Source organism: Balaenoptera borealis (genome assembly GCF_965194805.1).
Source record: "Balaenoptera borealis genome assembly, chromosome: 5".
NCBI lineage: Eukaryota > Metazoa > Chordata > Mammalia > Artiodactyla > Balaenopteridae > Balaenoptera > Balaenoptera borealis.
In genome coordinates this window covers 68,069,057-68,082,684 of record NC_138862.1, presented here as the reverse complement: position 1 = coordinate 68,082,684, position 13,628 = coordinate 68,069,057, and the positions used below count along the sequence as shown (strand labels likewise).

Below are 13,628 nucleotides of genomic sequence, written 5' to 3'. Positions count from 1 at the left end.
ATACTGCAGACTGGCTCATTCATCATCCACCTTCTTCCAGCATGTTTTCCTGTACTCCAGAGGCTGGACAGCAAAGGCCACTTTTCCAGACTCTCTTGCACATAGAGTTCTGCATGTGACTGATGGGAGTCTTGGAAATTTGATATTAATGGGGCCAAGCACAATGGCAGAGGACTTTGGTTCCTCCAGCTGCAGTGAAGGTTCTAGTGTCTGGTTCTGTGGGTCACAGGTGCTGAGTGCAAGGCATGGGAGGTAGTAAGGTTTTTGCCAAAACGACCCCATGGAGGAATTAAGCATTTCTTCTGGTTGTATTGTTCCTGATTGTGTAGCATCCAAACCTGGATCATTAGAAGTTTATAAGCTTCCTGGGAATTCCCTAGCAGTCCAGTGGTTAGGACTCTGTGCTTCTACTGCAGGGGCCCGGGTTCGATCCCTGGTTGGGGAACTAAGATCCTGCAAGCCGCGTGGCACGGCCAGAAAAAAAAAAAATGTTTATAAGCTTTCTTATACCCTATAACAAATCCCCTTCTGCTTAAAGTAGCTAGGGTGGATTCCATTGTCTCTAACTAAGAAACTTGATAGATGAAACCACTGAATTCCATGGTACTTCTTTTTTTTTTTTTTTTTGAGTATTCAAAAGCAAACCCTCTTAACTTCAGTCACTTGTAGTGTTAATGATTTTCCATAGCTTTCCCACGTTCCTGAAAGTGACTTTACATCAATTATTTTATTTGGAAAGTAACAATAATTGGTAATTATGACAGGTAATATTATACCCACTTTATATAAGAAAGCGAGAAAAAGAAAGATTAAGCAACTCATCCAAGGACATATAGTCTATCTGCTATGCTGCTTAGAAGCCCACTCCTGGTTTTACACTATTCCATATAGTGGAATAAACAAAACATGAGTAAATAAAACAAAAAATATTTCCGTAGAAGTCCTGGGACCAATTAGAGCTCTAGCAAAACTTTATAGGCGTGGCCACTGACCTAATAGGGTGATTCTTATTTAATATGGTACGCTCATCTGTTTAAAACTTCATTACATGGTATAAGTATTGTTACTCCAGCTTTCTTTCGATTTCCACTTGCATGGAATACCTTTTTCCATGAAATCTCTGCTTATAATTTGAATATTTTCAGAGATAGAAACAAAAACATTTAAAGAAAATCGGGACGTTTTGAGCAATAACCACATCTTTGGGCTGATGTCAAGGAGAACAGCCACATTCTTCAAAAAACATTTCCTGATGCTTTTGTCAGGAATCAAATCCTGTACCAATCCGGAGAATTATTCTCTGGCTTTGATCTCTTTTCTATTTTCACTATACTCTCAGGCATTTGCCCTCCATGCCCTGGGAACTCAGTCCTAGAGTTAATTGCTCATATTAGTTCTAGCCTCCTACCCTAGCTAGTTACTCAGACAGCCAGTATCCAAATTTCAGAGGGAGGCAGCTTGTGATATATTTCTATTTCTACTCCCTTCCTCCAATCCAGCTCTTACTATATAAACAGGTACCCCTACCTCCACTCCAAACTCCCTCCACTCCAGTGCGGGACTTGGGGGAGGGAGGGATGTGGTGGTCATTCCAACAGAAAAGAAGGTGCTCTTAGCCCCGCTTGATGCTTGGGTCACAGTTGTCCCTCCAGTTCCTAGATGCACTTTCATGATGGTTCTTCCCAGTTTCCTGCCCCTGCTTGGCCTTCTTTGAGTAGTTCACTTCTCTTACCACCGGCTGAGCAGTTCCCATCAAGGCTAAAATTCTCCGTATCCTCGGAATGCACCTTTATTATTTCCATGGCTGGTCCTACCCTGTATGTATATCTCTGATCCCTACCTCTCTTTCTTTCTTCCTTTCTTTCTTCCTTCCTTCCTTTCTTTCTTTATTTTGTCTGTGTTGGGTCTTTGTTGCTGCGCGCGGGCTTTCTCTAGTTGTGGTGAGCGGGGCCTACACTTCGTTGTGGTGTGCAGGCTTCTCATTATGGTGGCTTCTCTTATTGTGGAGCACGGGCTCTAGGTGCATGGGCTTCAGTAGTTGTGGCTCGCGGGCTCCAGAGCGCAGGCTCAGTAGTTGTGGATCGTGGTCTCTAGAGCACAGGCTCAGTAGTTGTGGCGCACAGGCTTAGTTGCTCCATGGCATGTGGGATCTTCCCGGCCCAGGGCTCGAACCCATGTCCCCTGCATTGGCAGGCAGATTCTTAATCACTGCACCACCAGGGAAGCTGCTACCTCACTTCTTGCATAACAGCAAAATTCATTCAAATTTCTCATCCAGGGACACCTAAATGTCCATCGACAGATGAATGGATAAAGAAGATGTGACATACATACAATGCAATATTACTCAGCCATAAAAAGGAACAAAATTGAGTTATGTGTAATGAAGTGGATGGACCTAGAGTCGGTCATACAGAGTGAAGTGAAAGTCAGAGAAAAACAAAGACCTTATGCTAACGCATATATATGGAATCTAAAAAAGTGGTACCGATGAACCTAGCTGCAGGGCAGGAATAAAGACACAGACGTAGAGAACGGACTTGAGGACATGGGTGTGGGGGGAAGGGGAAGCTGGGATGAAGTGAGAGTAGCAGTGACATACATACACTACCAAATGTAAAATGGAAGGCTAGTGGAAGCTGCTGCATAGCACAGGGAGATCAGCTCGGTGCTTTGTGTCCACCTAGAGGAGTGGGATAGGGAGGGTGGGAGGGAGGATCAAGAGGGAGGGGATACAGGGATATATGTACACATATAGCTGATTCACTTTGCTGTACAGCAGAAACTAACACAATATTGTAAAGCAATTATAGTCCAATAAAGATATATATATATATAAAGTTCTTGACCAATCCCTAGTATTTTTCCATGATTAGTGACAGGAAATACAGGGTCTCCTGGAGACGAGTGATCTCACTATAACAACTTCTTTCCACTTACCCCAATTCCACCCAGCTTTGGGAGATGCCTTTGTCTCCAGCGGACTCCTGAAATGACTAGCCAGGCTCAGAGCAATGCAGGCCGCCTCCTCCAGTGATTAACCAGCGCCCCTTACCGATGTTCCCTTGCTCTTCCAGCACTAACGAGTTCAAATGCAGGAGACGAGCAGAGGGAAGTTCTGGCTCCATGCAGAGCCAGCCCGCAGCTTCTATGGCTTGAGCCAGGCCAAGAGGAGAAATAACGTTGTCCTGAAATGCAACTTCTGGAGACAGAGGTAGGGCAGGCCTAATTTCCCCCAAGTTGAAACTAACACAATTCAACAAGTTTTGATGATCATAGGGACTTTCAGGGTGAAATGTTATATACTGATCATTACCGCTAAGTTCCAATGTAAATTCGTAGAATCTGCTAAGAAACTCATTTGAGTGAAAATCCTTCATAACTATATAATTCATTTTTATTTTCAAAAGAAAGATTGTCTCCCATTGCCAACGGACTCTAAAGAATCTTTCCAAAAACTTTTTTTTTTAATATTTACTTAATTTATTTATTTGGCTGCGTTGAGTCTTCATTGCGGCACACGGGATCTTCCTTGTGGCATGTAGGATCTTTCGCTGCAGTGTGGACTTCTCTCTAGTTGTGGCGTGCGGGTCTTTTTCCTCTTCTCTAGTTGTTGCGCATGGGTTCCAGAGCGTGTGGGCTCTGTAGTTTGTGGCAGGCAGGCTCTCTAGTTGAGGCACACGAGCTTAGTAGTTGTGGCGCGCTGGCTTAGTTGCCCCGCGGCATGTTGGCTCTTAGTTCCCCAAAGAGGGATTGAACCCTCATCCCCTGCATTGGAAGGCGGATTCCTAACCACTGGACCACCAGGGAAGTCCCTCCAAAAACTTCTGACTTCTTTTATACAAGAGAAAAACAAACTGCTTTTTTGAAGCTATTATTTTTCAGGTTTCTGCTACTAACAGAAAATAGATTGGGAGAACACGGCCATTAGTTGTCTAAAACCAAAGCCCAGAAAGACTCGGAACACAAGGTTTATACTTCCCCAAGCAGATAGGAGGAAGGAAACTGTGGAGGAGAGAGAGGGAGCTAGCTGGAGGGGAGAGCGCTATAGCAGGAGCAGGTGTAGCTCTCTGAGAAAGGCCGTGGCCTGTTGCCCTGAGCTGCTGAAGCTCAGGAAAGGAGATGACAGTGAAAACGCTGTATATATTAGTTTCCTGTTGCTCCTGTAAAAAATTACCACAAACTTAGTGGCTCAAAACAACATCTATTTCTTAGGTTTTATTTATGTATCTAGGTTTATTACAGTTCTGGAGATCAGAAGTCCATAAAAGGTCTCACTGGGCTAAAATCAAGGTGTTGGCAGGGCTGGTCCCTTCTGGAAGCTGTGGGGGAGAGCCGGTTTTCTGGCCTTTTCCAGCTTCTAGAAGCCACCTGCATTCCTTTGCTTATGGCTCCCTTCCACATTCAAAGGCAGCAACACTCAGCGGAGTCTTTCTTACATGGTATCACTCTGACGCCGCTGCTTCTGCTTCCCTCTTTTACGGAGATGTAGTTACATTGGGCCCACCTGGATAATTCAAAATAATCTCCCTATCTCAACGTCAGCTGATTAGCAACCTTAATTCAATCTGCAACCTTAATTCACCTTGCCATGTAACTTAACACAACCATAGATAGGTTCTAGGGATTAGGGCATGGGCATCTTTGGGGGGCCATTATTCACCCTTCCACAAAGGCTTGTACAGGTTTGGCGATAAGCGCCCTGTTCCTCCTCTGGCGTTTTGGAAGCTTGTTAGCCTCTGTGACTTCTCCATACCGTCATGGGGAGGCCGCCGTCAAGCAGACATGGCAGTGGAGGGGCCAGGAGGGAGGGGCCTGAGAGCTGCCTGGTCATTCCCAGGCCCCAGGGCTGTCTCATGAGAGATCTGGCAGGCCTGGGAGAGGCCTCGTAGTTGGGACAAAGGGATGCAGCAGTGAAAATCACTGTGGATCCCATGACTCGGGATACACGGGGATGTGATGCCTCAGAGGACGCCAGCGTGGAGGCATAACAACTACTGAGGGTCAGATAAGAATGTTCTCAGAGATGTCAACAGGAGCTGCAGATGTTTGAGGAACACCGCCTCCTTACGCTACAAAAACCTTCCTGTAAGCGGGAAGGAAGAAACCTCTGAACAGATCCCCAGAAATCTAAATTGGTTCAGAAAGCTCTGAAGTTACTGAGAAAAACCCAGTTTGACTAAGATGAAGTTTCTGTCATTAGGCTGAATGGGAATTTGAGAAAGAAGCTAGGCTGTTACAGAAAAATAATGAAGGTTCATATTTGACACCCATGGCTGTGCGTTGAGAGTTGCGCCTGCTACGTGTGACTGAGGACAGTGATGCCGTCTCCCTTCCTGACAAGGACGTGGGGAGAGATGACTTTATCTGCAAGCACTTGGTGAAGTGAAGCTCACTGTAAATGGTGTGTGTTTCCCCCGACGAGCCTCTCCCTCCAGCTCAGCCACGAGGGTTAGCTGTTTGTCACACCTGGGCAGTGTGAGCTTGAGTGTGCAGCACTCTGCAGAGCAAAGAAGCTGTTTCCGCATAGTTGTTCTGACCAATAAAACAAAAACCCAGCCATCAAATTTTCAGCCATTTCTTAAAAAGTCCAAGTAAAATGTTAAATATAAATCTTCACTCAGCTCTGGGCCTTGCTCAGAGGCGTAACCAGGGTGGGAGCGGCAGGCTGGGCCCAGCTTGAGGGAGAAGGTGCCTCACCAGGTCTTCCTGTGTGACACCTTCTCCGTGTCTCACAGCGGTGCTCCCACGTGGCGCCCTCTAATGCCTTTTCATCCAGACTGACAACCATCATTTCCACAAGTCACTTTAAAAATCGTGGAAAGGTGGCCCTTTGGAGAAAAATGGTCAGAGGAAGAAGTCATCAGGACCTGTACACTTTGTGGCCTCACACAGATTTGATTGCTCTACCTGACCCTGGCTTAAGGGCAGCATTTAGAGTGACCTGGGAAACTAATGCCGGAATAGAATGGTCTCCCCTTGGTGCTAGAGATCTGGGTCTGGCACCACAGAGGTGGAGGTAGCATGGGGCGCTTGGGGGAGTGACCTTCTGGCTTCACCATGAGCAGTGTTGCTCAGGACCCCTTGAACTGGGCCCTAGAGTTCCAGGGCTTAGTATGGAGAAAGTTATTGGGCTCAGTGAGCTTGTTGTTAAAATCTGAATGGTAAATAAATGTGTTGTTTTGTATTTTAAACACGTGAAAAAAATGACAATAACAGGAATAATATTAACTAATATTTATTGACTGCTTATTATGGGCTAGGCACCATGCTAAAGTACTTTACATACATTTATCTCGTTTAATCCACATAAGAGCTCTGAGGGAAAAGAATGATTATTACCCCCATTTTAGACACAAAGAAGCTGGGGCTGAGTGAGGTCAAGGTTCCCTGCCTATGGTCACGCAACTTGTCAGTGACCAACCCAGTGCTTGAACCCAGGTCTCTCTAGCTCCGGAGCCTGACTGTTCAGCAGCGTGCCGTTCAACATTCAATCCTGTAACTCCCCGTGGGCAGACTCCCACTGCTGGAGGGAACGTAGGTACGGCATTTGGGGGGTAGAGTGCCAGGGTAATACCCCATGAGAGCTCTCTCAGAATCACTTTTTCTTACCCCAGCAACTGGTAGGAGGCTAGTGACCTGGGAGCTTATTCTTCACAGAGGAAGGCATGGATTTGGCTTCAGGAAGCCTTTGGGGCAGGGAAGCGGGGAGCTTCTGGATCCCTGGGGCCCTGAAAGGACTCACATAGGGCTTAGCTCATGGGGGTGCGGGTGGTGGGATGGGCAAGGAAAATGGAGCTCAATAATACTGCCTTATATAAACCAGACTGGGGCATTTTTTCCCAGTTTATATTGTCCACGGACTATTAACAACAGAAGCATTTTCTTAAGGATAAAGCTACATATGGCAATATTAATTACAGCTACAGCTCATTGGATTCATACAGTCCCTTCCCAACAATCTGAGGTGATTCTTGTGATCATGGAATCTAAACATGACATCACTAACCGATTCTGGACAAAACCAGATGTCCTGGTACAGGAGGGGTGCTAACCTTCTCGATGTCACATGATAGCAGCAGCAAGTAAGAGTCTAAATATTTTATGGTTTTCATAAATAGGAGGGGACACATTCACCTTACAGTTTTGGACATTTCAAGTTCTTTCCATCGTCAAGGTGTTGGGCAGTGCTGGTGACATTCTGTCTTTCAGACTCAACTCTAGTGGTGGTCAATCTGATGTTCTGTCACTCTGCACACTTTTGTCTCTGGACCAGGCTGTCTGCAAAGTTCAGGGCAGACATTTCAATATTAAAACCAAAAACCAAAACCCAAAAAACAGAGGGGAGTAGGTGGGTAGTTTAAAGCCTTGGTTTCATCTCTGGGCTGTTGAGCGGGATAGAACAGAGGAGGAGAACAGAGGCAGGGACATGAACAGCGAACCTGACTACGGGGATCTCAGCGCTCTGACAAATCCAACCACAGAAGCACACAGCTCTCCTCTCTTTAATTTTAAAGGGAACATTAGTCAATTCACTGTCGTTTGTGGCAGTGCAACTAAGTTCCAGGCATTTGGGGTGTCTCATTCCTCCTTCCTGGAGGAAAGGAGTCTGGGGCGATTCCTCATCCCTGTCGGAGACCGTGATCCCAGGAAACCTCTCCGGAATTCCGCCTGGACTGGCCTTCTCCTTCCGTTTTAGGAACGCAGCATGTTTTCTGTGACGGTGCTGCCTCCCCCGCTGATGACAAAGCTCCGTGAATTAGACACTACAAGTGCTGGGGACATCTCTTCCGGGCCCTCCGTCTCTGGCTGGTGGTCCCCACCCACAGGCCCCTGCAGGTCTGTCTCCTGGGCGGTCAGTTCCGAGTCTGTCTCCCTGCACTGCAGCGGGAGTAACGCCTGGTGCCTGGTCAGGGCGTCGTTGTTCTTCTGGGCCTCCAGGGAGTTCTGGTGCGTGGAATTCCTGTGAGCCATGGCGCTCTTCTGAGGCTCGTCAAAGCTCAGCGAGAAGGTGACTGTGCCACTGCCGAAAATGACCTTCTGCTTGCATCTGGGCTGCTGCTGCGATTGCTGCTGCAGCTGCAGGGTCGAGGGCGGCCGCGGCTGCGGCTGCTGCGCGCACTGGGTCAGGGCCAGCGGCTGCTGCTGCTTCTGCCTCTCGGGCTGCGGGAAGGGGTCCTCGCTGTTGCTCTTGCTGCTGATGGAGGAGGGGGGGGTGGATCCCGTGGAGCCCCCAAGGCTGCTGGACCGCTGGCGGGAGACATTGCTGCGGCGCAGCGTGGCGCGGGCCGCCACCTTGAAGGCGTGAGCCGCGGTGCTGCAGCGCACCTCCTCGATGGTGTTACGGGACGGCTTGAAGAGGATGATGTAGACCTTGTTGAAGAAGATGCAGGCCAGCAAGCCAAAGCTGGCCGCCAGGATAGCGATCACCTCCACGGCAGAGACAAACTTGCCGTAGGTGCTGGCGTAGGCGGGAATGAACGAGATCCAGACGATGAAGAAGATGAGCATGCTGAAGGTGATGAACTTGGCTTCGTTGAAGTTCTCCGGCAGCTTCCTGGACTTGAAGGCGAAGAAGAAGCAGATGGCAGCCAGCAGGCAGGTGTAGCCGATCAGGAAGCCCAGTGCCATGAGCGAGCCCTCGTGGCAGGTGATGAAGATGATCTCATCCTCCAGCTCGTGGTTGCGGTAGCTCGAGGGGGGCGCGGTGTTGAGCCAGATGGCACAGATGACGATCTGCATGAAGGTGCAGAGGAAGACCAGCAGGAACTGCAGGTTGAGCCCCCACCACTTGCGGTGGAAGCTGGTGGGAATCTTGGCCTCAAACACCAGGAGGACGCGGTTGGTTTTCACCAGGATGCACGAGATGCAGAGCACGAAGCTGATACCAAAGGCCGGCTGGCGCAGGCGACAGGTCCAGTCCTGGGGCTCCCCAATGAAGAACAGGGAGCTGGAGAAACAGCAGAGCAGGGAGAAGAGGAGGAGGTAGGAGAGCTCTCGGTTGGTGGCCTTGACAATGGGCGTGTTGCGGAACTTGATGAAGACGCCCAGCACGAAGGCAGTGAGGAAAATGCCCAGCACAGCAAAGAGGGTGAGTGCGATCCCAAAGGGCTCAGTCCAGGACAGAAACTCAATCTCCTTGGCAATGCAGGAAGTGTGGTTCTCATTGGACCAGAAGTCATCAGGGCACTTGTCACAGGCACTCGCGTCTGTAAAATGTCCCAGGAAAGCGTTAGTACTGTGTGGCAAAGACTGAAATTTGTGAGTGTGAATGTGGTGGTGAGGGCACTTTAAATTTTCTTTATTGATGAAATAATTGTGATTTTTACGTTATCAAATAATGTTTTGAACCCTGACTTATGCTTAATAATATACTTAATTTCATGTGTCTTTGATGGTTCTATTATTTTTTTCCTTTGTACATAACAGAGCTACTTGTTTCCTTTAACACTCCTTGCTGATGGTTTGTGGCAGAGAATGATTAGTCTTGCTGGGTAGGTGGCTGCCCCACACGCTAAGGGGCTGGCACTGTCCACCAAAGTTTACAGTGCTTCACGCTCAGCCTGACTCATTTTGGACATAAGGATGGGCTTTGTAGACATGCCAGAGCAGACTTCTTCTTAGATCAAGGCAAAGTATTCCACGCAGGTGACCTGTGCCTTCCTCATCCACGGCTTTCTAGTGAGGGAGTCTACAGACTCATTTGACCAACAAATGTTTATTAAGTCTCTGCTATGTCTCACGCAGTGTGCAGTTTTGGGGAGTGAAAGCAGCATGGGCTTTGCAGTCAGAGATCTGGATGGGAATCCTGGCCCTGCCATTTATTAGCTGTGTGACTTTCATCCGGCTACTTAAACATTCTGAGCCTCAGTTTCATCATCTGTGAAATGGAGGCAATAATAACCCCATTATTGTGGTGAGGATGAAATGAGTTAAAAACAATGATAAAATAACAATAGTTCATATTTATAGAGTGCTTCCAATATGCTAATCAAGGTTTTTATTTAACAAATATTTATCTATAATTTACCATGTGCTTTACCAATACTAACTCAATTAATCCCCCAAACTCTATAAGATAGGTTTATTATTATTCCTACTTTATAGATGAAGAAACTGAGGCACAGGAAAAACATAAGTAAGACAGTAAGTACAGTGCCAGTCACTCAGCAGGCAATCTATCATGGCCTATTAACTCTGGAGACTGGAACAGACAGAACTTTGTCTATTCAGGATCATTGAGCTATAAGAAAAAGAAAACAATATTGGAGAGCAGTATCGAAGTAAGAGGAAGATGTGTAACAGATGTGTTTGTAAGCTTTTATGGTATTACAGAGACTAACATTCCTCTTCTTACCCCCTCAGTGCCCAGCCCAGCGTGATGCTCAGACACACCTTGTTAAATGAGAAACCGTGCTAAGCACCATCTCAGCCCAGCCCTTCCAGGGACTTCGCTGATCCCAGGGCCCCAGAGTGAACTGAGCTCTGCATGGTGTCCACGAGGGGCTGCTCCTTTACCTGTCTCATCACTATACTCCCCATCGGGACACTCCACGCACTCAAAGCAGCAGGTGGGTTCTCCCTCAATGATTCCTTTCCTGGTCCCTGCCAGGCAGTCTCGGCTGCAGTTGGAGAAAGGCACCTGGAGGACAGAGATCACAACAGTGAGGGGCTGCAGCCGCAGGATCAGTCTTCCAGCTCCACTGACACGTGTAAGACGGAGGGGCTGGGCACTAGGACCAGTGCGGCAGACTCAGGCCCAATCCAGGCATAGGAAGGTCCAGAGGTCTTTGTTCCTGTTATCTGTGAAAGGGAGGGATGCGTATGGGCAAGTGCAGGCGTGCTCGCACACGCGCACACACACACACACACACACACACACACCTCAGTGGGATTCTAGAAAGATTAATTGTTGGGAGTCTACGCAGTGACAAAATCCTCCTTAAACAGTCTTCCCTTCCATCGTCTCCAAGTCCCATAATGAGACATCTGTTTACTTTCCATAGAAGTAAAAGTTTGAAACAAACTAAAAGACACAGGGACATGGACCTACACACAGAGGGAGAGTCACAAGGGGAGATGCTGAGACGAAGGGAAATTTATTTGAAAATGAGATTTTGAACTTTGTAGTGAATTGCAATTCCTGTAATTTTCTTTTAGGCTTTATAGGGTGATTTCTGAGATCCTTGCAACAGCTCAGTGAGGCAGGCAAGACAGGCAGGGAGGAGTCGGAAGTAAATGGATCAGAAAAACATATCAGGTAATTACTAACCAAAAGAAAGCTTCAGTAGCTACATTAACTTCAGATAACATAGATTTTATTTTATTTATTTATTTCCGTAGTGGACTTCAGGTGCACAGAACTTGATTAATCATAATCCTTGTTTCTTTCCATCATTACTTGTTCATGTTTGAACCAACTTTGGTGAGTCATTTTTAATGACTACCATCCAAGACAAAAACTAGGACTCGGACAGTAACCTACATCTAACTATACACTCCACTCTCCACTTACTTCCTCCTCACCACATAGTCATACCTGAGATGACCATCATCCTGTGTTCACCACAGGCAAGTAGTACTAAACTTTCAAGGAATAGAGCAACCTAATTTTGTACAAACTCTATCAGAGATCAGGAAAATAATTTTTTTTTTTTTTAAAAGGAGTACTTTCCAACTCAGTCGTGTAAGGCCAGTATAATAACCCTGATTCCAAAACAAGACAAGGACAGCATGAAAAAGAAGAAAAAAAAAAATTACAGGCCCGTCTCACTTATTAAGTTGTCTTCAGAAGCAGAGCTGAGTTGAGGATTTGTGAAGTGATTTATAAAGAAAGTTCTCCCAAGGGAACCAGGAAGAGACTAGAGGAAGTAGGACATAGAAGGGAGGAGAACAAGCAAGGGTGTGATCCCGAGCAAAGTCCCTCAGACTTCTGCCTGATCCCCCAGGGGAGCTCTGGGCTGTAGGTTATACCCCAGAGCTGTCCTGATCTGAAGAAAAAGGGCTAGAGCTTTCACACTTCCACACCACTCACAGGTTAAGGGAAACGTAAATTCCTAGGCTCTTCTGAGGTTCTCCTTTGCCTCTCTGAGCCTGTGAGGAAAATGGGTTCCATTAGCCTGCAGGCAGTCTTCTGAAAAAGAGCATCAAGTTCTGGTTATTGGAAGTAAAAATGTACAGAAGTCCTGGAGATACATGCAAAGTGTAAGAAATCTGAAAGGATCTGGAAAGAGTACAACTACTTTCTACTACTTGAAAATAGATGAAAAATACTAAAACTCAAAGGATATGAAAAAGAAAATACACCATGATCATGCTGAGTTTATGCCAGGAATGCAAACAAGTTTAATATTAGAAAATCTGTGTCATTCACTGCAATAATAAATTAACACAGAAAAATATGATCATCAGTGGATGAAAAGTATTTGATGAAATTTAACACAAACTAGTGATAAAAACAATGAAAGAGAGTAGGAAGAAATACCTTTACCTTGAAAAAAAACCCCAAAATTCTTAAAAATCATTCTATTCTAATACACAATATTAAAAGCATTTACTTTAAAACAAGGGTGCTCAGTATCACCACTATTATTATATATTGCACTGGAGTTCCTAGCTGGTGGAATAAAACAAGAAAAATAAGGGCAAACATATTGGAAACGGCTAAATAAAACTGTTATTTTTAATAAAACTGCAGATGATATGATTGCCCACATTAGAAACAACTGGAGAGCAGCCCCAGGCTAAAATGCCCAGACTGCCACTGTTCTTACCTGAGTTTCATTAGTTTTTCTTAAAAAAAAAACCTTCACCTTTTGATGTATGCTATTGGTTGATTTCTAGGTTCTTAAATGGTTGTTTTTGACAGTTTGGCCCAATTTACCATTGCTTCACCATTTCAGAAGTCCTGCTTCTATCTCATTCTCTGATCATGCCAAGTAACTGAGTACATTCTCTAGAAACTTATTGGGTATTTACTACCTAACAGTCTATGTGTATCAGAGATAATAGATGTATCATAAGAATGAAGTATACTTTGCAAAAGCATATGTTTCTTGAAGGTAGGGAGCAAGTCTTCCTCATTTTTGTAGCCCCAGTTACAAAGCCTTGCATAATGCTTGATATGTGTTAGGGCTCATACTATTTCCAAAATATCTCTTTAATAAGACTGTCCCCGTCCCCACGACTGCTTGAACTGGAGACATCTTACAAAGTTAAACACATGGAAAGCAATAAAATAATTATCATTGCTTCCAGCAAAAAAGAAATAACTGGCTTAACAAGGAATTTCAAAACACTTGAACAGAAGATGATTGGCACTATTTTCTAATGAAAGAGGAAGAGAAATGGCCGTATCAGACCTGATGATTGCTAAGACTCTCAGGACCCTGGTTCGAAGGAAAGGAAAGGAAAGGAAAGGATAAACTACATCTACAAACATTACAACGTTGTAATGTTTGGCTATATTATGTTCCTGTAAATTCACTGCAAACTCTACTGGATCACGATATATTATATATTTTATACATTGGTGGTCCAAGTTTGTTGATATTTTATTTAGGATGTGAGCACATCTATGTTTATATATTGGCCTATAATTGTCTTTTCTTATACTGTTATTGTCTGTT

General features: G+C 45.6%; 1 protein-coding gene across 6 annotated transcripts in view; it reads right to left on the bottom strand.

The window, feature by feature from the left end:
- Window positions 1-6,222: 6,222 nt before the first annotated feature.
- Window positions 6,223-13,628, bottom strand: part of CASR (calcium sensing receptor) — an 80,406-nt gene continuing 73,000 nt past the window's right edge. For all 6 annotated transcript variants that reach the window (XM_082394874.1, XM_082394877.1, XM_082394873.1 and 3 more), the window contains 2 exons: window positions 10,519-10,642; window positions 6,223-9,209 (listed from right to left, as the gene is read on the bottom strand). In XM_082394874.1, coding sequence (XP_082251000.1) covers window positions 7,696-9,209; window positions 10,519-10,642 — 1,638 coding nt within the window. In that variant the 3' untranslated portion in view covers window positions 6,223-7,695. The remainder of the gene's footprint in view (window positions 9,210-10,518; window positions 10,643-13,628) is intronic.